The following is a 26,624-nucleotide window of genomic DNA, read 5'->3' on the forward strand; positions in this document are numbered from 1 at the left end:
GAATATCGGTCGCCATTGACGACGTGGGGAGTGGTGGTTGCCTAGCAACCGCGGGCCTGCATGGGGGACGCCATTGGGGTTGACGGCGTTGAGGCGGCGTGGAGGTAGGCCGCACCTCTTCGTTTCAACTATAGATTGTTTTTTCTTGCATGCTGTTTATATCGCTTTATTAAACAAACAAACAAAAACGGGACGTGCTTTTAAACTCTACGCGAAGCCTGTTGTGTATTGCGGAGTCGATGTCTGTGTCTCGCCGAGTGCCGATGGGTTAACTGAAACAAGGCCTCTGACGAACGATGGGCATTTACGTTTTGTTTACGTTTAAATTCTTTTACGCGCATTGTTTACGTTAGTTCGTTATTGCTCAATGCTTTTAATAAGTGGGCCTCGCGTTTATATTGTACTGTATATGTGTGCGCTTATACACAGTCAAGTACTGCACCTCGGTTGAGCGCCTACGTAAATGCATGCGTTATCAACCCTCGTCACTTCCACTAAGAGACTTGAGATTAATATTTAATAAGCAAATTAGATATTTATTTCAGGCAAGTAATAATTACAGATTAATATTAATGCCCTGCTTTTCGTACTGCATCGCTTATGCTATGCTCGCTTGCATCTGGATGATTGTGAAGGACTAATAGACAAAATATCGTCTATTATATCTTTTTTTTATTTTAAGGCGGTATTATTGACGAATTTGTTAAGTTTGTAGAAATACTTGTAGGTCATTTGCGTGTCGTTTTAAACAAAACATTTAATCATCCGCAAGGTAGCGCCATTGCAACAGCAGAGGGCCCATGCCGTGAACATTTGCGAGCTGAACTGAAAACTCAGTCTGTGGTTTCTCGTGGTCATGCCGCTGGTATTGGATTTCCGAGATTACCTATTCACGTCTTACAATAAAAACATCCCAATGTTGCCCTTTTCTGAATTTATGAGCCTCGGAAAATATCCTGAAAGCTTACGAATCCTCACGGTCGGCTAAGCCGCGTTTCCATCGCAACAAGTGGGAAGTTTACAGAACTGCTAGGTGAACCCTCAGTCCCTGCAACATTTACATGGTCAACCCTGCACCAAGAGGATCGTTAAGATACCGTTTAGTAAACACACTCTCACCCGCGTGGCCCTCGCAGCCAGTCGTGACGATAAACAACGAAAGAGAGAGAGAGATAAATTTCGATTTAAAGCTTTTGTGACTGCAGGGATTCATCTTCTTGATTCTTTCGGTAAAGTCACGTAGAAGGGAAATAATATTTTATAATAATATTTTATTATTTCCCTTCTATGTGACTTTACCGAAAGAACCAAGAAGAAGAGAGAGATAAGTTGCACATAAATAGCGACCCCTCGCTAAGTTCAGTATCAGGGAATGATTTTTGTTCGACCGAAAATACAAATGCAAGTTTACAAAAAATATATTATTGACAGAGAAATTCTAACATAACCTAATCCCGTATGAAATACCATTCAAGTGCACGTTTATTTAAGATTACTTCCCGACGGGTTGAATGATGAAGATAAAGTTGGGGAACCGAGTCTAAGGAGCTGCGCGGCTCACAGTGTAGTGCGCTGAACCTGAACGGGTCCATTGCCGTGCCCGGGTCGCTGAGTTTCCACACAAGAAAGAACAATACATTACAGAGGAGAGACAGTACGGACAATAAAAATGAGACAGAAGAACATTGCAAACAAGACGGAAGACTGGACGAGATCATACAAAGGAGTACAACAATGAATGGAATGGTGGCTTAATCATAGCGAAGGAATCATGGGGACAGTGGTTAAACTTTATATGGCCTTTAACAAGTTGAACAAAGTCAGGGCATAAAGAGGAGGGTTGTCAATGTTCTCGTTTCCCATTCGACGTCGTTATTGTCTGAAAGTTAAAGAATACATTAGGAACATTTACTTTCTATATGCCATTTTTTCAGAAGCAACTGCACACTATGGTAGTCATACACAAGCAGTGACTGTGCAGCAGGAACACTTTGCTACCTCATGGTGGCGTAATAGTTCAGCAAATTTAAGAAGTAGAAAAGATCAAGGTTGACCCGTGATCCGAATTATATTTAAGATTGTCAATCCTAAAAGCAATTTAATGGATCAAGGTGATCATTTCGAAAGAATAATACTTTTTGAACAGATATTTTCCCGCGTGAAATGTTCATGATAACTGAATGTGTGACTTCCCATGCATATGTAATATTCATAAGGTGTGCTGAAAGGCACTGCAGTCTCTTCTGAATGGAACAAAATATTGTTAGGAGTAATATATTTGCATAGGTCTTTCAAGAATAACCAATAATGTAATCTTATAATGCTCATACTTCAACTTCATGGAATGGCTTTGCTTTTCTTGACTTACAGTGCGCATTTTGGTTCAGAAAATGTAATATGCCAGCATTTGCTATTAAATTCTCCATTAAATATGTCTTGTGCACCACTATCAACACAGGTCCTTAACATTTCATATTATTTTGATAGTTGTAATCCCATGTATCTATTGAAATTACTATATATGTTCAAGAACTGTATGATTATATGTAAACATTGTATGCTGATAAAATTGCATTGATGTTATCAACCATAAAATATGGTTGGCCAAGCAATACCTCTTAAGAAGAGTGACATAATGCCCTTTTGAAATCCCTTTTGAAGCTACCTGGTTTGCGGTGAAGAATGCCTGAAAATGAAATTTCCAGCACAAAGCTGGCCCATACTAAGAGCCCCAAACAGTCAAAGCGGACATCATTCCAGGTACGAACGTCATCAAAACATTTTAGTCTTTTGAAAATGCTTTCTTTTTTTCTATTGCCACCCCAGAAAGTATTGAACATATTTTATAAAGAAATGTAGCTTTGTATGCATAATCAGTAGGATAAATGTGCTCCGGTTTATTTTATTTCTGTTATGGGATATTTTTAGTAGAAAGGATGTGTTCATTTCTTCATTCTGAAGGGATTTTATTTGATTGAAATTTGATATGGCATGTCAGATATATAACATGTCAGTATTGCCTTCATAAATTTGACTGGTGTGGAGAGATTACACCAACTAATTTATTATACTGATTTTGACATGTGCGTCTTATATGCTTTGTGACAGTAATTTGTCCCAAATGTGATAATTTTAAATACAAATTCCCACACTACACCGCACTTTTATAAATTACATAAAACTAACAAGTGGGAGCTCATAAATAATGTGTGAGAGTATTATCAGTGATAATAAGCTTCCAATTACAGGAATTCACGGAGCGAACAATTCTTATGTTAGATCAATCACACGTTCACACTTTGCCTGCAGGATGAACTAGAACAGACCATTGCTGGCTGGAAAGGCAGAGGGTTGTTAACAGATGAAGGAGAAAAAGAGCACGCAATTGATGAAGATGATGAAGGTCAGTTGTGAATGGTGCAGTTGAACTAGATTGTGTAAGAGTATTAATTTTAACAAACAATGAATCATTTCATAAGCAGAGTTACAAGTATTATTTGTCCATCATGAAAACCTAGCATTTTTTTATTTTTATGTTTAGGTCACTTCAGTCCTTAATCCCTGTCTTTTAGTAATTTATTTTCTCTTTGATTGATAAAATGTGAAGACTTATTTTCCATCCCATATATTAATTGTAAAAGTACAAGAATATTTTTTAGTCATAACTTTGACATTTTATTCATCACCTTTTATTTTCTCTTAGGGGCCGTCCATAAATGACGTCACGCACCTAGGGGGGGAAGGGGTCAGAGTGACGATGTGTGACGAGGGGGAGAGGTGGGGGGGGGGTTGAGAAATGTGACGTCACATCAAGATGCGCAACTTTAAATAAATATTAATTAAATATAATTGTTATAACAACACTAATTTCGATTAATTTTCATTATTAACTATTTGATTATTTAAATTTACTAAGGTCACCTTTTATTTATTCCATGAAGGAGCATTTTGCTTCTCCATTAAAGAATGGAGAAGCATACATTTAGTAATTTTTTTGAATGATTGTTATTAAACATTTTGATTCTAATGATTCTACCAGGGCTTTTCATTCTGTGAAATGAATATGTGATTGTTATAATTGTACTCTCCATTTTGCTTCGTTCTACTGCACAGTTTTAAGTATTTTTTTGATAGTTATAATTACTTTTAATATTTTATAATTATAAGAGAATTTCAATATAATATTCTGAACATCTGCAGTTTTAGTTAGACGTTGAATATTTTCAAGTTAATTTTATGTTAAATTTCAGCTTTCCAACGCCTCATTTTTAATACATATTTTCTCCTACAAAATCAGAGTGCAACGCCAAATTAAATGCGCACTACAATGACAAAAGTTTAAAGTGAATTGAAGCATGTTTTATTTTCAAAATGGAAATATGGTTTGGGGGGGGGGGCAGAGCTTTGTGACGTCATATTTGAGGGGGGTCTGACTTCGTGACGCTGTGTGACGAGGGAGGTGAGGGGGAGTCAAAAATCGGCCAAAATTGCGTGACGTCATTTATGGATGGCCCCTTAATTCATTTAAATGGTTTTTTCGTGTTATATTTTATGTAGACTCCTTCCAGTAATGGAAATAGTTGTGTTATCTGCTTTTTTTCTCTCTAAATAGCACATATAGTGTCTAATATAGTATGTTTGCCACAGTTATCGCATGCCGTAATGGTGGATGTGGTGATTGTAAGAGACTGAACTTGTCTGAGCATGCCCCCACGTCTGCAGTGTTTTACTTCCTAACACAGCACAGCACACGTCCTGTGTCATTATCTCTAAAATGAGAGCCAATGTTAGATATATAACAAGGTATAAGGAGTAATAAGAAAAAAAGTCTAAACGTGATATTGTGAACCCTGTAAGTTTATCGCATATCAATTGTCTTCATTATTGCACCTATTCTTTTTACAAAATCTCATCAAGAAAATTAGAATAATGGCCATCATAGGTATTCATGAGAACTTTTCTATATGTAGTATACTATTTTGAAGTGTTTAATGATTGAAAATGGTCTAGAATAATTATGGAAATGCAGCCAAAGGATGGACCGTGCCTGAGAGGATTTTCGCCACAGTTTGTGTGAAGAAGCTAGATGGATTGTTGCATCTCAAGACTGCTTGGAGGAGGCCTTCATCCAATAGTGGATAGATCATGGCTGCTAATGTTTCCTTTTGGTATAATCTCCAATCATTCACCACCATTCATACAAAACTAACATTTTCTTATTTGTCTTACAAACTAGTGGCATATGAACGTGCCACATAAACTAAACATTATGTATTGTTTTCGATTAGGCGTACTATTCTGTTTTGAAACATAATTTCGTTCGTAAATATAAGTATACCATTTTATGCGAATAATGTATGCAGTTATCTTAAAATTCTGTAAATAAAATTTGTTGCATGTGTACTGCAAGCATAATGTAGCTAATGCACAAAATTTGAAATTTATTTAGCTGTTGATGGATGCAGAACCAAATTAAATTAGAAAATAGTAGAACCATTTTTTGTCAGTAAGCGAAATGAAAATTGGATTGATTACTTTTGCTTCCATATATTACTACATACATAATGGACTATTTGTCCTTTTATTTACAACTTTTTGATGATGCCTTTTTAGCAATAAAAAAATGCGAATATAAAATGTTCCTCGGATAAATTGCTACCACTCTTACGTAGTGGTACGTGTATCAAAGTTTTCTGTGTATGCCTGAACATGTATATCATAAAGCATGTTTTTTTTTAGAATTGCTGGCGATGTTTGACAAAACGATAAAAAGGAAAGGACGTGCATCCAGAAGGATTAACAAACGTGACAAGCTTTCGAGTTTTGCATTTAACTTTGAGCTGTCGGATGACGAAGAGGACAAAGAAAAGGAAAAAAAAGTTGCGGAAGGAAAACGATCATCTTTCCTGAAACGGGATCGAAAGGTCGAGGAGCATGTGGATGATCAAGTTGACTCCGTGATGGAACCACATGTCACTTCCCAAGGGCATGTTGAAGACAGCAAGTTAACGAACAGGGAGGGCCATCGCAGACCCAGGTCACATGACAGACAAGTCTCATTTGCAACCTCTCCTTCTTTAACAGGTGAGAGCTGTTTTCAAATGCCTGTGCTGTGACTGAAATACTCGAATGTTAAATTACCTTTGTGGTTGTATTTTTGTATAACAATTTTGTTTTACGAATTATTTGGTCATCTTCATATTTTAATTTAGACCAGTACACGTGGGCAGTTTGTTAGACGATAATTTGCATGGTTTGTGACTGTCATGCTAACATTTGGCAAATCGACAACACATTTTGTCCAACCATTTTGTCAAAGTATCAATCTGGCCGAATGTACACTGCAGACATATTTGTAGAAAGTCTGTCCATTGGCTATTCAAAATATTCATTTTCCAAACATCCCCTTTGGAACTGTTCTTCAGCTTAAGATTTAAGACTGATTCTTGCTGATTCAGAAAACTTAAACTTTCATTATATTATATTCTTTGGATCTTTCGGTAAAGTCATGTAGATAGGTTCAAAGAAAATTACAAAAAAACAGAAACTATGACGTTTCGATCGCAACACAAGCGGTCTACGTGACTTTCCCGAAAGATCCAAAGAATATTAATTCCTGCAGTCACGAAAGGTTTAAGTCAAGATTTCATTATATTGATTTACATTTTAAAAAAGCAAGCTCATGCAGACACCTTTAAACAGCATTTTATCTCTCATGTGACATTTCAAAACTTTTTTTTCTAAACATGCGTTTTGTTTAGAGAGGAATAAGAGTCACAACGAAGCATGATTCCATCAGACATGAGTTATAAGGATTGATTGTCTACAATGACCAATCCCTCCTCTACAATCAATATAGGCAGACAGTTGTCACTGGTATTTCAGTAATTAAGCTTTGTTGCCTTTTGGCATAACAAAGGTTGTTTAGACAATGTGTTTTGTGCATACCATTCATTAGTCTTTGGATTGTTTACTGGCTTTTTTTTGTTTTTATTAAAGTTATTTTATCTGCATGCAACAAAAATCCCCAAGATGAAACGTTGCCCTAAAAGTATACTTGGGGCTGTATATGAAAGGTATGGTTGACAATTTTGTGAATAAGGGAACTAACAGCATGTGTACTGCCCAGGCTATATGTTGGGCTTTTAAAGAGATTAAAGCTGAATCTATTAGAACCTGCCAAGGAAAGCAAGATTTATTTGTGAACACAGGAAATCAATTTGTCACATGTAAAACCTCAGGCGATTGCAGTTTTTGTTGGAAGCTTACGTTTAGTGGATTGCATTTCAGCACCTAGAGATGGTGCTTTAAGGCAGTGCTCTTCAATCGTTTTAATTCTACGGCACATGTTCAAGATTGCTTGAACTTTGTGGTACACCAAATCAAGAAATCGGTCCTACTAATTCCCACATCGTACTACAGGCGATCACAGATTTGCTGCAAAGTACCACAAAGACCCCTCATCCCTGCTCGTCCTAATCCACAGGCCGGGGCTCGAGAAGGTTGTGCGAAGGAGGAAGGATGGCTGGGAAGGGGCTGTGGATTGGGGGGAGGCTTGTGTGTTACTTTGGAATATATTTGTGGGAGTTTGTGGTACTTTGTGATAAATTTGTGGTTCTTTTCTGTAATTACTAGGACCCCCAAAAACACTGTAAGCCCAGGTGGGTGGGTGGGAATGCATTGTAGTTTAGCATTCACAACCCCTTATATTATCAAGAACAATCAAATTAAGTGGCACTGCCAAAATCTTTGACAGGAATTCGCCCAACTGCATGTTTGTGTAAATGTATCCTTGTCAGTGTGTGTCTTCATGTCTCTGTGTATTGCCATTTCTGTGTGTCTTCGTTTGTCTTGTCTGAGTGTATTTGTGTCTGCGTGTGTTTGTGTGTCGCTGCATGTGTCTCCATATCTCTGTACGTGTCTGTCTATGTGACTCTCTGTATCTCTCTGTATCTCCATGTTTGTGTGCCTGTTCACCCAACTCAGCATGTGTGACCGGGGCAGTTGAGAGGGCTGGAGGTGGGGGCTGACGGCTGTCCACCGTACCACACATGAACGACCAATGGAGAGGGAAGGGCAGAAGTGGGGGATGGGGGCTTGAGGTTCTATCCATCCAATGGAGTTTACATGATTGTTGAAAAAGTGCTGCAAGTCCATAAAATGTGCTCATCATTATTTCTGCAATTGCATGTCGTTTGATGTTCTGTCACACCGTACATAGACAACCGTAATAATCAGAGGTGCATTTGGCCCTCGAAATATAGACGATAAGGTTCGGCATTTACAGCAGATACCAAACATTAATTTGTGTTTTGAGGCAACTGGTCCCTGAAGGAACATATCTGCGACATTAAAATAATGTGATGCTGCCACACACCACTATTTTGAAAATAATGTTGTGTTTCACTTCTAAAATGCATCCATATAGCTGGTCAGTGTGGGTTGGTGAAGGGCATACTGGGGAGGGGATCAGCACTCACCATTGGTGTTAGCCATAGTCAGAAATCAAACTCAAGGCTGTCAAGATTCATAGCACAATGCAATGTACATACAAAATAGGCATACTTAAATTAATTCATTCAAACATGTATGTGATCTTCATAAATGTAAGTGTTTCATTGATAGAATAGTGTTATAGATGTGGAATTGTACATTCTTAACCACATCTTGGCCAGGGTAAATTAACATGCATACAGCTGAGCTTAGATTGAGTTTCCGACATTCATTTGCAAACTAGATGATTGCTTTATAGTAACGGGCCACCTTGTCTTAATTTAATTTATATAGCGCCTTAACCAAGACACTGAACAGAGAATCAGCAATGGTACAGCAAAACAGTGTGATGAGATGAGTTGATGAGGATGGGAGTACATGAATATGATAATGCGCGAAATAAACGATGATGAAAGTGAAAATGAGTGGTTAACGATGAGTGAGTATGATGAATGGGTAGGGAGTTGGGAAGAGGATGGTGAAAATGAAGAAAATAAATTGTATTAGACGCTGCTGCTCAATCGTAGTCCAATTTCAACACTTTATTGTTGTAAATAAGTATTCCAATGTGAAACATTTTAATTACACTTTATATTTTCTCTGAATTGTTGCTTAAACTGGTGCATATTAAAAATATTTGTCATATTTATGCACATCGTCATATAGAGAAACTGGATCCCAACCCTGGAATTTACACCACTGGCTAAGTGGTGCCAAAAGAGATGAGTGCTACCATATTGCTGCACAGGCAGACATTGGCTTTTAACTTGCATATTTTATAAAGCATCATTTAGAGTACATGATGGTGAATACAATTTGTTGATAAAACAGAAGCATAGGCTTGGAGCCCTATAGTTTTAAAAGGCAGAAAAGAAATAAACACACTTTTGTTAACAATGGGTAACCACTACGAACAGTAGAAATCAATGTGTTTATAAGATGATGACATAAACATCACAAAATTACATTTTTAAAACATAACCTTCATGTGGGAATTGCTGCAATGTACAAAAAATGTAAAGAGTAATTAAATATATTAATCTTGGTAAAGATGGTAAAGGTGCAGCCCTGCAAATACTTGCTCACGCCACAGCTGGGGAAAGGGCCTCCATAAGATGGAGCACGAGAGCGCCACTCTATTTTGAACGACAGTCCTCTTCCACACTTGCCAGACATCTCAAAAGAGGTGGGAGCATCCACACTCTTACCTCTACAGCACGTGATCATGTTCGACTGGATGTGACTAATTTATTTCCACGCTTGTGTATTTATACTACAGGCAATGAGGAAGGCAGATCAACGCCAGTACCTATGCCACGTAACAGGGCAGCCACAGGTCGGAGCTCAGCGGAAGGGTATTCGGATGACTTCTCTTCAGAAATGACCAAAAGTAGCCGTTCTCCTTCGCCAGCTCGGACTCTGTCATCAACCTCAAGGTCATAATTGCATTGCACATGTAGTGTCCTTTAATTAAGAAATCATAGTCTGTAAGATATGTACCTTAAAGGATCTTGTTTACTTCAAGTGTCAAACCTTTTCCCATGATTCGCATGTGTATATTCACCTCCTTTGAGCAAAATCCAATGCAAACCCTGCGTTAAAGACTCTATATATTTGAAACATACATGCTTGTTATTTGATGGAAATTTTTATATTACCCGAATTGTTTAAGATGAAATTATTTCACGTAATTACAGTTATCAAACACAAGGAGTAGGAAAATATTTATTTTTCTTTACGAGTGTAGGGTGTCTGCCTCGACACAACGCCGATCATTGTCTCCATCAGAAACACCTGCACCGACTCCAGCATTGCGCCATTCTGCTCGGCAGGTAAGCCCTTAAGCAGAAGTTCCTGTAGTTTATTCACCAAACATTTGTTTAAGCTTTCTGGCTAAGGCTAAAAGCATTAATAGATTTCCTCTGTCCATCTATCTGTCCATGTGTTTGTAACATGGGTCATAAATCTAGGTTAACATTGAATGAATCTAGCTACAAAATCTGATGTTCACGTAAAAAATAACGAAATTTGACGTAACAAAGGTCGGACTTGCTACCCTTGAAATGTAGAATGTGCCCATATATTTGTGAAGTTCATACCTTGTAACGTTTGTAATAAACACTCCTATCAAGTGATAAGTCAACCACTTACACACTCCATTACATACTATTATGTATATTAGAGCAGTAATTATGAAATATATTCCTAATAAAGTAAGAATATGCAAATAACGCACTTATAAAGTACCATTATACCTGTTTGTAATATAATACCCATGCTATTATATGTATTTTCATTTTGGAAATATTTACTTCATTTATATAAACTTCTTCCACGCGTTTGTCCAACTCACGTGGGGGTCCGCTGTCCTTGCCAACCTTCTCCATGCTGCCCTGTCCTGCACCCCACCTCTTCTTCTGCCTTCCTCTTGATCTCTTTCCTTCCACTTGCATCACTTGCACCTTCTGACCCACGTAATTTTCCTGTTTGTCTCTGAACATGACCGAACCACACCTGCAGCCTTTTCTTTCTCATCTTCTCTGTGAATTCCACCACCTTAAGTTTTCCTCTCACTTCTTCATTTCTCACTTCTTCATTTCTCATCCCTTGTCCTTCCTTGTTAAACCCCAAACATCCACCGCAACATCCTCACCTCTGTAACTGCCATAGCTTGGTCCTCCCTCTTTCTTGTGCCCCAGCACTCGGCCTCATACAACAGCACCGGCCTCACCACTGTCCTATGCAATTTTCCCTTCAACCAAACTGGGACCCTCTTATCGCACACCACACTAGTCATCTATCGCCATTTCAGCCATGCAGCCCTTGTTTTCATCTCTCCTTCGAGTGATCCATGAGCACACATCGTTACACCGAGGAACTTATGCTCGTTTGTCTTCATTAACTGGACACTTCCAATTTGCAATCCTGCATTTTTTCCACTGAAATTTGCCAACATGTACTCCATCTTTGTCCGACTCATTCTCAACCCATTCCCTTCAATCTTTGCACCCATATCTTCAAATCATCTTCCACTACCCCTCTGTTTTCACCACATTGTACAATGTCATCTGCAAACAGCATACACCAGGGGGGCTCCCTCTGAATATCTCTTGTTAGTGTGTCCAGCACCAGGATGAACAGGAAGGGACTCAGGGTGGAGCCTTGCCTCACTCCCACTTTGACTTGAAAGCTCTCCAACACCCCACAGCTGCTTTGCACATGCATTTTCCCTCCTTCATACATATGCTGAATCAGCTGGACATATACCTCAGGATTACCTATTCTCATACAACACCAGATGAGCTCTCTCGGCACTCTATCGTACGCTTTCTCTAGATCAATAAACACCACATGCAGGTCCCGTTTCCTCTCTCTGAACTTCTCCATCAATACTCTCAGTGCAAATGCAGTGACTAACTCGGAGACTAAGACTTGGAGGCACGTCTTTATTAACGAGTACCATCGGGATTAACACACTTAATATTTTAGTCCGTATATTTGTCGGCGACTCTACTCGGCCAGGAGAGTTGGTAGGCTGTCTGACTAGCGGCGCACCGAGATGGTAGAGACGGAGACGACGACGAGAAGAATGGTGAAGACGACGAGAAGAATGGCGACGATGGACTTCAATAGCACGACAGGAATCCCACTCCAACAACAGCCTCGAGGTCCCCCACAGGGGCCCCTCTTATACTGTCAGCGTGGCCTCGCTCCGCCCCGGCCACGCCCCCTTTCCGGAATCTACTAGCGGGTTCCTGGAGGGCCCCTTCTGTGAACTCTCCCCTAGATCAGCCTCTCGTGTATATCCTGGCCTGCTGACGTGAGGACTGCCGTACGCCCTTTTCTGCCAGCAGCCACCGCTATGCCACTACACAAAGATTGCATCCATTGTTGACTTTCCCCGTCTGAATACAAACAGACTCGCCAATATCCACCAGCTTCCCCAGTATTTTTTCTATGATCCTTTCATTTACATGAACTTACATTGTTAATAATCTTAATAAAGTTAATTAACTTCACAAAATATATACATTGCTTTTATTAATCTATTTTCCCCATTGGGTCTATGGTGGATTTCAAGTCCCAGTTTGAAGTCGAATTTTCTGGGCACATGGACAAAAATGAACTAATTCTACACACTTGATACAGTAAATTTAGCTGTGACGGTCCCACCTGAAGACGGAGACTTGTGTTGCCTCCGAAACGTCGTGATTTAATTGATTTATTTTCATTTATTATTATTTTATTTCTATTATTATTTTTATTTTTTACCTACGTGACTTCACCGAAAAAACCTAAGAGTATGAATCCTTGCAGTCACGAAAGCTTCAAATCTAGAATTTGACTTACCTTTTGTTTCAAGTGCTGAAAAGACACCAAAAACCCTTTGTTGCTGCGTCTAACTATTTATTTGTTTAACTTTTTCAATAAAATAAAATACAAATATCACGACGTTTCGATCGCAACACAAGATTAGGGGGATTAAGCAGGTTAATGTCATGTCTATGTATAAGACGAGCTGCGGTGCAACTGCGCTGTGAGAGGCACACGCGCCCACGCAAGAGAATCACTGCAATGGTGGTCGCACCAGTGAGACACAAAACCCATCACACAGCCAGAACCATCGATACATCGAGGCTAAGGGAGCAGAGGTGGCCATGTTAGTGAGACCCTAGCCCGTTCATGCAGAGGCACCTAACGGCAATGCAACTCAGAGAGTCGGAGATAACAGCCAAACGGCAGGGAAGAATGGAAGCACCACAGCAAGTTACGACTTTGCTTGGTTAATAGCATCCTTCCAATGATTGCTCAGCTTAGAGACAATTTCAACCGAGATTTCAACCGTGAAGATGTAGTAATATAGGTAAATCTTAAGATGGATCGTTTAAAAATTAATATATTAAAATGTTTAGAGCTTTTGTTTATACTTGTGTTCTCAAATTTCCACCTGATCACATCAGTTTAGTTTGTGACGGGACAGGCAACAGTTATGTTGAAATATGTAATTATCTTCATTATTATACATCCTAGCTCTACTCTTGTTTCAAAAGAAGTAAACAGTGGTATGAGTAGTATCTCATGTATTATACATTTTTTGCAAATATTTTGCATTTTATATAATTTTACCATTTGCACCAAGCCTTATTTTTGCATGAGCATTCCATCACTGTATGAAAATGAGCACTGAGCGGCCACAATTTCATCATTTCCCAGAGACACTAGATCAGCCACAATGACATGCTGTCAGAACGGTGGTTGAAAATTGTAGAAGACGGTCGCACATGCCAGGTCCGTGTGCTCCCTGTCAACGATTACATATATTATTTCCTGTTTTTGCCAAGTATATCTGTTGCCTGAAGGAAAATAATTTGATAGTATGAAACACGATATATATAGAAGTACTCATAAATTTGGTATTATCTTGACATCTTCAAAAGCATTTCTGTGGAGAATTTTATTTTCAAAATAAGCTGTTTTCTTCATTGATCTGTATGGTGAGTATTTCGATTTTAAATGTCAAATTTGGATCCCAGGATTTGTATTTGTTTCACACATTGCTACTCATGAGATCTGACTGTAATATAATACGATGTTGTCATTTGAGTGAATGGTGTTGCTGCATATGTAAAGTGTAAAAGCCTGGTTTTGCCTGGTATTATATCTGCTGTAGCAATCTACACACATTTAGACAAAGCGAACTGATGATGGTATTTACCTTGCAGGAAATGCGACGAGAAATCTCCGGGGATATTTCACTTCGACCACCTTCTCCTGACCCCAACCCAACCGACAATGGAGCATTACCATCTGGTACAATAATTTCTGAAAAAAAAAAAATTCCATTCAAAGAACCAATTTCATTCTGTCCATTTTTTGTTATCGTTGTATCTATACTTTTTCTTGTCAATGTTCGATTGAAAGGGTTTGATTATTCCTTAATATTTATTTTTGAATAAGTTGGTTGAAATAAAATATGTATCTCAAATGTGACGTAACCTATCAGCGAGTCTTGTAATTATTTAAATTTGCTCCATTATAAGTCTTGTCTGAATTGCACAAGATTTTCGAATGTACTTAAAATCAGTACATTATAACATGTACAAGAGTTCACTTGGTTTGTAAGTTTTTGTTATTTTAAAGTATATAAAAAGTCCCTTTGAAAAAAAAAACATTGTAAATGTATTTCGATTCAAGATTTTCTTTTAACTTAAAATTAATGTGAATCAAATAGAACCACTTTTAGGACATCAAACCATTTTTGTATGATTTGGTTTCAACATATTTGTTCTTTCTCTTGCCATTGGCTTTAAGGTATGACTAAAATTGTATTATAAATCTTGTAGCATCCTGTTATTAAAAATTATTTGCTGCAATTAGTGCTTCACTTTAATACAGCATTTCAGTAATAATACATTCATTGAGTAAAATTGATTATGTTCACAATGCAGAGAATTGTGTGATTACATTCAATTCGTACATGCTATATGTTATTGATTCACGTGACCTTTGCATCCACTAAATGCAAAGTCGTAAGATTAAATGTATTTGAATCACATTGTGACCCCAGACTGTGACAATTAATCAAACCGGGAGGGGGTGAATCCTTAAATTCCTATATCTTTTAAAGTAGTTTAATGTGCTGGTAAATATGGTAATGTATTGCCCTTTGTCAGTCCTTTGCTGGATGAAGGCCTCCCCATGCCATTACCAGCACAGCATGAGGAAGCTTGCATCTAACAATGGAATGATAAAATGCTGAAAAAAAATTCTGATTGTCAGGCAGGGACTCGAAGACACTTACTGACGGACCTCAGTCAATGGGCAAACGAGCCTCATCAGAGTCTCTGGTCACATTCATTCCAGAGGAGCCCGTGAAATACGTCCAAACCCCTTACAAGCCAGAATCACACCGGTCCACTGCGAAAAACTCTACAATTGACCCACAGTCAACAGAAGGTCAGCTTTTTGACAACACACTGGCTGAAATCTCACAAGAGAACTACAGTGGCGGAAAGGTACGTGCAGACAAGGCGTCGAGGAACATGCTGTCATCTGCCATTTAGGTAGAAAATAATTTCAAGTGGAATTGCAACTCTTTGTGAGGAGGAGTAGTTTTTCAAACGACTGAGCTGGATTGAGAACAAATTTGTGTTCGACATTGCAAACTTTATTTTATACCAATTGTAAGCCATTACTGCTAGATGACCCGTATATGCTACTACATTACTTGTAAATTTCTGGATAATAAATACTGCATCAAAAACTTAGCACTCAACAGATGTAGCCCATTTAACTGACAGGCATTGATATCCCATACATGTCCTGAAAGCACACGCACTTTTATTTTACGTGGTTCTTACTAAAAGGCAGCTACATATAGAAAAGTGCATTAACACTTCTTTTCCGAATAATTGTGGAGAGAAAAAAACGAACATCTCACTCCAGTATGTGTAATAATTCTGGAGTTTGTGAACATTGTTGTGTTTCAGATGTTAGATTTGTTGAGCACACATTTTATCATACAGATAATAATGCTGCCCATAAATAGCTTTGCGTGTGCGCGTGCGCACTACTTATATGAGTGGAGGATAATGGTTTTAATGCAAAATATAATTGTCAATACATTTTTAATGAGTGAAATTATCTTATCCTATTCAAGCACATTGCCAAATTCTTGCCATGTTGACATAGCATGTACTCGGGATTCATGGTTTTGGTCTAATTGGCCATGATTACTTATTTGATAAATAATCCCATTCTGAACCTTTTCCAATCAATCCACATTTCAGTAGGTCCATTCAGGATAAGTCCTTTGAGCCAATCTCAATCAGTTGTGGTCATATTTAAATGTATTGCATATGAATACATTTTGCAATAATTGCAGACTGTGATAACAACAAAAAGGTACATTAAGCTAATTTGTTTAATAACTGAAAAGGGATTTCCATAAAGCACTTCCAAGTCCAGATTGTTGTTCAGGAGGATCCTCCATTCACATTGCTGGCGAATTCCTTTATGTATTCGTGTTTTGCTTTCATGTGAGAGCAGGCTGGAGTACACGTAGAAAACCCACCACGCATATGATGGGACAGTACACATAGCTTCTTACAATTGGGTTCACGAACCCAGCTATGTATTGATGTCTCATGGCCATCTCTCAGCCCAACTGGTGTGCAAATTTCACGAATTAGGGTTGTAAACTGGAGATGAGCACCACACCTCATATAAGAAGGAAATCAAATACTTTTTGATAGTTATTGAAGCGCCAACTTCTATATACATTGTAAGAAGGTATAGTTGGAGTACCATTTACATTTGTATTGCTGTTGAGGGTTATGTAATCATCACCTCCATTATATTATGTCATTCTTAGCATCAGAACATCACCCTATCGCAATTATTCACCTTGCTGCCCTCATGTCTTCTTGCAGGGCACTGGAGGTGGAATGCACTCAGAGACGATTGATGACCAGTTTGAAAACTTGTCACATACAAGGTACAAAATATGCTTCACCTTTCCAAGAGAATTTTCACCTGGCCTGCCCATCTATGTTCATAGTCCAATTAGATAACACAAGAATATGGTACAATTATATGTACATTATAATAGGACTCCAAAACAGTTTGAAAATGTGTTGTTCAAAAATAAATCCACACTGCAGCAACAGTGGTATAGAAGGAAGCTGAAAATATTCACCATTAACATTAAAACTTAAAACAAAAATAACTGAACATGTTTGTTGAAGCAAACAATCTTCATAAATTCGCAATCGCTCAATGTGCAGTTTAAATAAGTAAAGGTGCAGCCCTGAAATTACTTGATCATACCGCTTGCGGAAGGGCCTCTCAGGGAACTCGAGGTAACCTATCTCGAGGGGTATTCTGGTCTCCTCTTCCACGCTGGCGAGACGTTTTGCAAGTGGTGGGTATACACACACACTTCACCCCACCATATGCGACCAGCTGATAAACTAACCGTAGCGTAACCATCTATACTGCTGGGTAGATGGGAGCAGGGGGTGCATTTGAAAAAAACTTTCTCATTGTTTCCAGGAGATCGAATGTGCGACCTCGAAATATCTAGATTTGCAGTTTTCGTGACTGCAAGGATCCATACTCTTTGGTTTTTTATGTAAAGTCACGTAGGTTAAAAGAAAACAAATAAATTAAATCACGACGTTTCGGAGGCAACACAAGCTTCCGTCTTCAGGTGAAACCGTCACAGCAAAATTACTGTAATTTTTTCTTTTAACCTACGTGACTTTACCGAAAAAACCAAAGAGTATGGACCTCTAAATTGCATGTCCAGATTTGATAACCATTACACCACAGCAGCATCCCTGCACTATACGTGTTATTCCTGTTGCAGAATTAAACGGTGTAATGCGCAAGTATTTATTTGTGCACGCATGTCCGTGTGTGTGCAGCCAAACGGCAAGTTCTCTGAATCGCACGTACGTGAAGTCCCAGAGAGGACGAAGCCCTCGACCAATCTCTGCAAAGTCGCGTTACTTGGGCACGCTCAAGGTGCTTGATTCCAGGTCGCAGCTGAATGTCAGTTTGAGCCCTGAATGTCCCGATACCATCCGTGCATCTATCTATCAGGTACGTACTGAGCTAAAATGCAAATACACCTATATAGATCTTCTAGGTTGTGCCATCATAGCTCTATATGATGTCTTTTTACCATTCTAACAATGGCAAAAGTGTATTCAATCTACTGTGTAGAGTATCTCATTGATTTATGATCGTTTTAAGAATGTGACCATGAGAATAGATTTATATCTGAATTGTCAATCATGACTTAAGGAAGCATGTTCTATTTGTTTTTTTTGCATTAGGAGTGGTTAAAGAGAAAGACTGCATCAATAAAGGAGCAAAAAGAAATTGAAGAACGATTAAAAAGGGAAAAAGAGATAAAAGAGCAGGTGAGGCTTATCACTAATCACAACAACAAGTGAATTGATAATCATTATTTGTATTGTTAGTGGTTGCTCTTAAACTCATAGCACTGATTAAACGTTAATCAAAAATAAAAACTAACACTTTACAATGTCAAATAGGTCAATCTTCCCTTCTGTAGACTTTATATTTACGCAGTGAAAAATACCATAAAGCATACATCCTTATTACAAATAGTTTGAAAGGGAAATGTCACTTCTATCATGTACATAAAAGTCCATAGCCTATGTTTACATTCTGTCAGTCAAAACATTCTCTGTCACAACCAACACAAATAATACATAAGGAATACAGTCACTTGGGAAATGAATAAAACACATTCAAATATGCATTGGTTACACAAAACAAACAACATTTTAAAAGGGTCTGAATTTAATTTTACAGAAAGAAAAGGAAGACAAGAAGATGGAAGTGGAGAGCACTTTCCAGGCCTGGAGCAAGCAGAAGAAAAAGTCCATTGCGGAACAGCAGAAGAAAAAAATCGAAGAAGACAGAGAGAAACAGAAGGCCGATAAAGCAAAGGAAGAACACAACGAAGATGCAAAAAAGGCAGTGAGACCAAAATATGATTACTCACGTCAACGTTATTAAATAGACAGCAACATAATTACCGATTGAATTTATAGTGCAAAGTTAATTTTGCCTTCCTGTAATGAAAACTGTCATCATAACTTTTGCAATCTAATTGTCATTATCTTTTCAAGTGTTGATTATAGCTGACCGTAAGAATTAAGTGACAAAATGTTAAGGTTAGTTGTCTATTTCAGTGGTTTCATGGTTATAAATCTCTTTTTATGTGTTGCTAATTTTTCTTTTTTCCACATACTGACCTACACAGGCCTTTGAGAGGTGGAAAGAAGATAAAGACAAGCATATTTTGAAAGAATGTCTCAAAGAGAAATCAGTTGAGCGAGAAAAGCAACACAAGGAAAAAGAGAAAATGGACCAAAAAAAGGAGGAAGCAGAGAAGTTATACGAGACATGGTAAGTCCTTCTGACATGTAGGCAATGAGTGCACATTACATATGATGAAAACTATGTTCTTACCTCAACCTGGCAGACATCGCCAGGTCCCTTCACCTTTTCAGCACCATTTAGTGCCCAGCAAAGCGTCAGAAGTATAAAAACCTAAAGCTTATGACACATTCTACCAGCTATATCACACTGGGGCCCCAGGTACATGAATAACATGGCCCACATGCCGGCCTACATCAGTAAATTAATTTAAGTAAAACTCAGCATGGACAATCAATAACTTTAACTTAAAAATCCCTTAAATTTTGATTTAAAGCTTTCGTGACTGCAGGGATTCATCTTCTTGGTTCTTTCGGTAAAGCCACGTAGAAGGGAAGTAATAAAATAATAAAAATAAAACATAATAAAATTATTCTCACGACGTTTCGGCCACAACGCAAGCAGCCGTCCTCAGGTGAAAACCAGGTCCGTCGAGGCGACAGAGTATGAATGAAACAGCACACGAGCTTGGAGCATATATATATATATAAGCTGGGCGCATTGACAAAGGAATTTGCATATCAAGTTAAAAATCCCTCCCAACTTGGAGCCAGCATGGTGCTTGGGATTAAAGTGACCCAGAAGACCTAGGTTGCTCTCAGGTCATCATGTCAGATCATCTCCCACGTTCCTGGATATTTGCACCATCTCTTGGGGCTCTGTGTAGTGTCCCACTGCCTCAGAAGCACCACTGTAGACGTCCCGTGTTGTATCCATTGCTCTGTCTACACTGTAGCCACCAGCCTTCCACAACATATACAGGTAGGCCTCTACTTACGATGGAGATGCGTTACGACGACCCCATCGTAAGTCGAAAATATCGTAAGTCGAAGATGGCCTAGCCTACCCAGGAGTCTTAAAGAATGGTGATAATTTCGCAAAACAGAGCAATTTACAATACCGTACTGTATAAACTATATACTGTATGTATTTATTAATTACAATACTGTATTGCACGATAAAATGTAAATTCTTAGCCTACCTATATGAACTGCAATTTAATAGAAAGTTTTTTTCAGGAAACAATCCTATCTGCTAGAAAAACGTTTAACATGCATTGAACGTATCGTATCGTGGTAACCTTAAAATGAAATCGCCAAAGCTACGTATCATACATGCATTGAACGTATCGTAACGTATCATATTGTACTGTACTCACCAAGATTCTGTCCGTCGTCTGCATACTTGAACGATGTTAGGTTGTTGATGGCAATTTTGTCGTATCACCATCGTAAGATCGAAATATCGTAAGTCGGACCATCGTAACTCGGGGACTACCTGTATTAGGAACCTCTTGTGCTCCTGCCATATCAGGACATGACTATATGCATCTTTTAAGTCTCGAGAAGCCATTCAGTTACTTTTTGTGACCACTCACATAGTGGAATCCACTCTTTCTTGAATCTCCCAACTCCCAACAATCTAGCGGGATTGCACGCAGGACTGATATGCAATGAATAAAGTATTTTGACCTCTACTGATGCATTGCGTTAGATGGGCATTGGGTACAAGACATCTAATGTAATGTCAACCAGCAAGGGGATTATGTGCGCATATGTGATACTGGGACCCCAATATCATATGGTTGGTACAATAAGTCAGAAGTATTTTTTATGACATGCCTTGTGTTCTATAGTGTTTAGGTGCATGGCAACAGTTGCCGTACGAGAACAAAACTTCACAAATGCTCTTAGAGACTCGGACATGAATGACATTGAGCTAGGTGTATTTAAATGTAAATTGACATGGTAACACCAGTATTGTAATAATGTAGTTTGAGTTATAGATGTAATGTGCCACCATGATACAATTTTGATTTACGTCACATGTAATAGCAATCACATCTTACATTTCTTGCCTTTATATTAACTTAACATGCTTTAAAAGTGGCCGTGTGGGAGTCGTTTTATGTGTGTTCTGCATTGAGTAATATGTAAAGGAACAGTCACTGCAGACACTGGTCAGATCACCGTCAGCTTACAAGTGCCAGAAATGATTGTTTTACCACATGCTTTGAACATTTACATAATATGAATGTTGGCATGTTGCAGCTGATTAACATGTAGATTGCTTATTTTCAGCCACATGAATACCAGAAATACATTAATTTGAAAGCTGAGTGGAGTTATGTCTTTACCTATTTGTTATATTTAACAAATGGTTTAAATACACAACGCTATGTAAAAAGTTACACTCAATTAATGTACGTAAACATAACCATCCTAAGTGCCGTTTTTATCACCGTCGTAATAATTCTCCTTTGTTACATGCATGAGACAATTTGATTTATGTTGAACTGTTTAAACATATAACAAATTAACGTACTTAGGTGTGTTGTGAGACTCAGTGGTTTTAATATGCTGCCTATTCAAGGAAGAAGCAAAAAGACAAAGAATTGAAAGATAAGAAAAAAGAGTTAAAACAAGCAAAGAAAAGGGATGCGGAGGAGAGGGCCATTAAAGAATGCAAAGAGAGGCAAGCCCAGGATGAATATGAACACTGGATGGTGAGTAACCTTGTATAATGTACAATTTTTGTGAATATGTAAATACAAAATATGTGAAAGTATTCTACACCTGGGAGCCACCCCGATTATATGTTTGGCATACGCAGTACTGTGCTCTTTTACTTCAAAAGGAGCGAAAGGTTTTATACCTCAAGAGCAATGCACGGGAGGGGTTCCTTAAGCCTATTAAAACCAAGAACACCCAGAGTGTAAGCCTTGCTATAAAAAAAAGTCCAGTTGGGGAGTGAAACTGAAAATGGAAACTCGCTGCATGGCCACTGCTCGAAGCGTCCAACATATTAAGACCAACGAGAAGTGTCAACAATAATCAATACGTGTTTGTTTTTAAGGCTGTGGAAGTGTCTTTACAGTGGTTTGTTGATATGAAAACATGATCATGTTTCATTCCATTATAGGACAAAAAAGAGTCGCAGCAAAAGCTGGATCGGAGGCTGCGGAAGAGCCGTTCTCTTTATCAAGAAGAAGTTCCACCCTGGAGTCCACCTAACCGTACAGTTCCTCATGGAAAATAATGCTTCAATATTTACACCCTATACAAAGCTTAATATCTATTAAAGTTCCGTGTAGCTAGTGTGTAGATTTCTTTTGTGTATATAATTTACATGGAATGTGGTAATCACAGTACTTATCGACTACTTCTAATTCCATTGTACAATGCTGTTGTCAAAATGTGATCGCCTCATGCTTACCGATACATTTTAATTGAGTAAATTATCCCATCACTTTGCGTTTCACTTGATACTTATTATTTCAGTGCAGTTGAAACACATCTTAAAATGTAATTAAACCAAAAAAAACTGCATAATGAAATCATAATTTTGTGGTGTTCAAAAGTCAATGATTCAATGACACTTTTTGGAAGCTACAAAATCAGAACTTGTTGGCTTTAAATCTTCAAAAATGGACCTCGTAGTATGCTTAATGTGGGAAAAAAATGTTTGCACTTAGTAGTAATAATACATGGGAGAGATATTTACGGACGCTATAGAAATGTAAGTAGCATCTTAATGGGATAATTGACGTGACAATTATTTTACACGAAGTGCTAAATGTAAGAAAAGACAGCAAAACCTGGCATGCACAGGTGCAGTTTACATGCAGATCTGTCTTCACTTTGTGGCCACCAATGCAGTGACCCACAGACTGCATTAATCCAACAGTTGTCAGCCTCCCTACTGGAGGCGTGACGCGAGCCCCAGGGGCAACTGCATTCAGGGATAAACTAATGGAGCATGACGTGCCCAAAGAAATATATTCGTGGCAATGGAAGGTTGGGATGATTCACTCCATCATTTTGACTACAGCAGGCACTTGATAAGCATCGAGTTGATGGGGTCCATGACTTAATTCTCCAATTATCACTATCGCCTAGATAATTATTATAATAGAACAATTTCCATGAAGTGGAAATTTGAATATGAACCTGTTTTGCTTGATCATGCAATCATTTATGGGGGGGGGGGGGGGGGGAGGTTTGCCTCAAAATGACCACTCTAACCTTCATTGTGTTCTAACCGGTGATGACCATTAATTATTTTTTTTAAACGCATGGATATGGAAAATACATTTTACTCGATGAAAATTGTAAACTATTTCCCCAAAAGTGATAAACCTACAATCGTGACAAATCTATAATTTTCTATGATAAAATTCGAATCGTTTTGTCCTTGGAAATATATCCAAGCTGAACGAATCGGCCATCAAAACAAACACACTTTTGCATCTTAAAGTACTTGCAATATTGCAAAATGTGTTTTATTAAAAACATTGAAAATACAAAAATAATCGTACATTACAGCTCAGAGCAAAGCTGAGCAGGTGGATCAGAACCACCTACCTGCTGCAGACCTCATCAACAAAAACCTGCAGATCATATTGCTCTGAGCACCTTTGCACCACGTGACCCTTAGGAGTAGAATTGGGTAAAGCAACCTGGGCAAACAGACGCATGTGTTTTCAACGAACTGCAGTGACATTTATTATATCTCAGGACGAAATTAGATTCTACTTTGACATTCTGGGCAGAAGCCCTGCCTGGTTACAGCTATTTTATGTTATTTTAATCACTTTTTTGGTGTATCCAATCTTTTGGTCATGAATATTGTTTGTGTGGAAAAGTCAAAAAGCAATTTTGAACATGTAAAACATGGGTAATTATAATTGGTTGAGAATGTTGTGGAGGTAGGAAAAATTATAAAATGATTCATGAGCATGGCTGATCACACTGCATATTTATAGCATAAATGAACAGCATCACAATTGACAGATTATTATGAAAATCAATTTTCTATGACGTATCTTTCTGGTAAACCATATATGGCCATTCTATGTGTATATACATTTTTTTTATTGCAGAATGTAAAACATGCAAGTTTTTTTACTGAACTCATTGGGTTACATTGGGAATTTTACAGGGTATTTTAATATTCACTTTGCAACAAACTGTTTATTTGATAATGGCCTGCAAACTGGCTTATTGGTGAGTGTGCTGTTAGGATGTTCAACCTCACAAATACAATCATGCACATTGAAGATTGTATTTTACCTGATAAATTGTTTGTGATGCTTTTAAATCGTGTTTCAGACTTCCATACCATTTACATTTTTTTCAGATTGCCTTTTTAGTGAGAATTTTTATATACATCTTGTATGCACATTTCTCACAATAAAAAAAAACCCATAGCCCAAATTGCAACACACACATCAAATAAAATAACCCGAATAAAATATCGTACATCTTGACATATATTAAAGATAAGGTACTATTTAATATTGTGCTTTGAATAAAACCAGTAAGATTATCCATGCCTTCCTGGGATTGTTGGGATCAATTTTGGTCAAATGTTGCTATTGGCCGGAAAAACCCTTCGTTTAGTGCGCTTAAGGGCACTTTGCAGTGCCTGCCGTATTGCTGGCAGATTGTTGACAACATTGTAGTGGTTGAGTGCGATCAGCCTGTCGAACTCTAGCTCCGAGTAGGTGAAGTTGAAGGTCCTGTAGGGTGAGTTGCTCATGAAGACGTCGAAATCACCAAAGGAGCGCTCCTCTTCAGTCACCCGTGGATTGCCTGGGCGCACAAACGCACACGTCACGGGTGCTTCCGTGTGGCACCAGATGCTGAGAACTTCTACCAACACCTGTTATATTGCTTTATAGCAACGATGTGAAATCTGCGGCCTATGGAGTCCCTCGTGGTGACCTGCTCTACGTGTTTCTAGGGTGATGCGTGGGGTCATGGTTAGTGCACGAGCACCAGAGGTCGCAAACGGGTTTTGATTTCGTACCCAGCCGCACCAGGGTCGCAAACGGGTACCCGTACCCGGCCGTACCCGTACCCTACCCGTACCCGACCGGGTACGGGTATCGGGTACCTGATTGCGACCTCTGGGATGAAGCCATGTTGCAGGCGTGGGTGGGTTGATTCTAGGAACTTGAATTGTGAGAAGAGACAAGACGTTGGGAAATGAGTGACAAACGGTTACTCACCAGTGACTCACGGTCTACCCGTACCCGGCCGCACCAGGGTCGCAAATGGGTACCTGTACCCGGCCGGGTACGGGTAGCCGGGTATCGGGTAGGGTACGGGTATCGGGTACCCGGTTGCGACCTCTGACGAGCACGATTTCAAGCTTGCGGCCCCACAGGTGAAGGAAGGCCACTCATGTGGCCCACTGAGTTGGCCATCACTGCTTTATAGGCATTAATGCATCGATTGACACATTAAAAGTGATTTTTATGCTCTCAATATGGACATTGAAATGTGTATGCAAGAATCACTTATTTACAATTCATGAAATAACATGTGAATTATATACCTGTTACACTTAAGCTTTTGGAGCAGACAAAAACAAATGAGATATGAAAGTGAAAACAAAAGCAACATTTATGATTGAAATGAATTTGCCACCCCAAATTGTGCCAATTTCAAATCACTGCCGTGGGGAAATTCTGAGACTTTTTTATTCTATAGTAATGCTATGTGTGCCCTTTTGATATCACAGAACTTTACGTTAATATTAGTGGTTCCTTTGAAACGTTCATAATACTTCCAATCATCTGCTTATTGCCCAGGGCCAGTGATGGAAATTACTTACATCAGGATTCAGTTTATCCTTTAAAAATGCTGTCAATACCACTGCCATGCAAATAACCAATTAGGTACACATACCAAATAAGTATACACATGCCACTGGCGATTCACATTTTTTAAACATTTAGAATTATATGCATATAATTCTACGGTTTTACCGACAGATCTGTTACTTCGCTAGCCATATAATGACCAGTCTTCATTCATGCCAGGTACTGACATATATAAACAAATACACCTTCACAATTATAGAAAATAAGCGACACCACTGAACCAATTATTCCTTTAGATATTAAGAAAATGTAAAATTTGGCTAATTACTTTTCAAGGATACAAGCCATTCATTTCAACCTCATCCTTGCTGTACAACCTTTTTAAATGAAGGCCAAAAGATGACAATTGTGAAATGGTAAAACAGATTGTGCTGGGTAGGACATGTGTAGGGTAGAGGAGGGCCGGTTATTGAATCTAGTGACCAAGGGGAAAACTTAAGACCAGATGGTGGGACAATGTTATAGCAGATCTTGGATGTCACGT

At 38.5% G+C, this 26,624-nt stretch overlaps 2 protein-coding genes across 8 annotated transcripts in view; one reads left to right on the forward strand and one right to left on the reverse strand.

Annotated features, from left to right (window-relative positions):
• LOC133345566 (microtubule-associated protein 9-like) lies at window positions 1-24,798 on the forward strand. Of its 3 annotated transcripts, none has more exons than XM_061556465.1 (15): window positions 1-104; window positions 2,662-2,760; window positions 3,310-3,403; window positions 5,740-6,084; window positions 9,773-9,929; window positions 10,241-10,325; window positions 14,217-14,304; window positions 15,358-15,509; window positions 16,926-16,990; window positions 17,922-18,099; window positions 18,336-18,422; window positions 18,841-19,008; window positions 19,295-19,440; window positions 21,844-21,976; window positions 22,393-24,798. In XM_061556465.1, the coding sequence occupies exons 2-15, from the start codon at window positions 2,683-2,685 to the stop codon at window positions 22,507-22,509; spliced, it is 1,893 nt and encodes a 630-aa protein (XP_061412449.1). In that variant the 5' UTR covers window positions 1-104; window positions 2,662-2,682; the 3' UTR covers window positions 22,510-24,798. The 3 variants fall into 3 exon arrangements, with proteins under 3 accessions (XP_061412449.1, XP_061412447.1, XP_061412448.1); XM_061556463.1 differs by having other exon boundaries at window positions 8-104; window positions 15,274-15,509; XM_061556464.1 differs by having other exon boundaries at window positions 8-104; window positions 15,274-15,509; window positions 18,841-19,005.
• The window catches only part of PLA2G4F (phospholipase A2 group IVF), a 49,130-nt gene continuing 46,233 nt past the window's right edge, over window positions 23,728-26,624 (reverse strand). For all 5 annotated transcript variants that reach the window (XM_061556459.1, XM_061556458.1, XM_061556461.1 and 2 more), the window contains exon 21: window positions 23,728-25,064. In XM_061556459.1, the coding sequence (XP_061412443.1) occupies window positions 24,835-25,064 (230 nt within the window). In that variant the 3' untranslated portion in view covers window positions 23,728-24,834. The remainder of the gene's footprint in view (window positions 25,065-26,624) is intronic.

Source organism: Lethenteron reissneri, chromosome 22 (genome assembly GCF_015708825.2).
Source record: "Lethenteron reissneri isolate LAM-NWPU_2019-01 chromosome 22, ASM1570882v1, whole genome shotgun sequence".
NCBI classification, from domain to species: Eukaryota; Metazoa; Chordata; class Hyperoartia; order Petromyzontiformes; family Petromyzontidae; genus Lethenteron; species Lethenteron reissneri.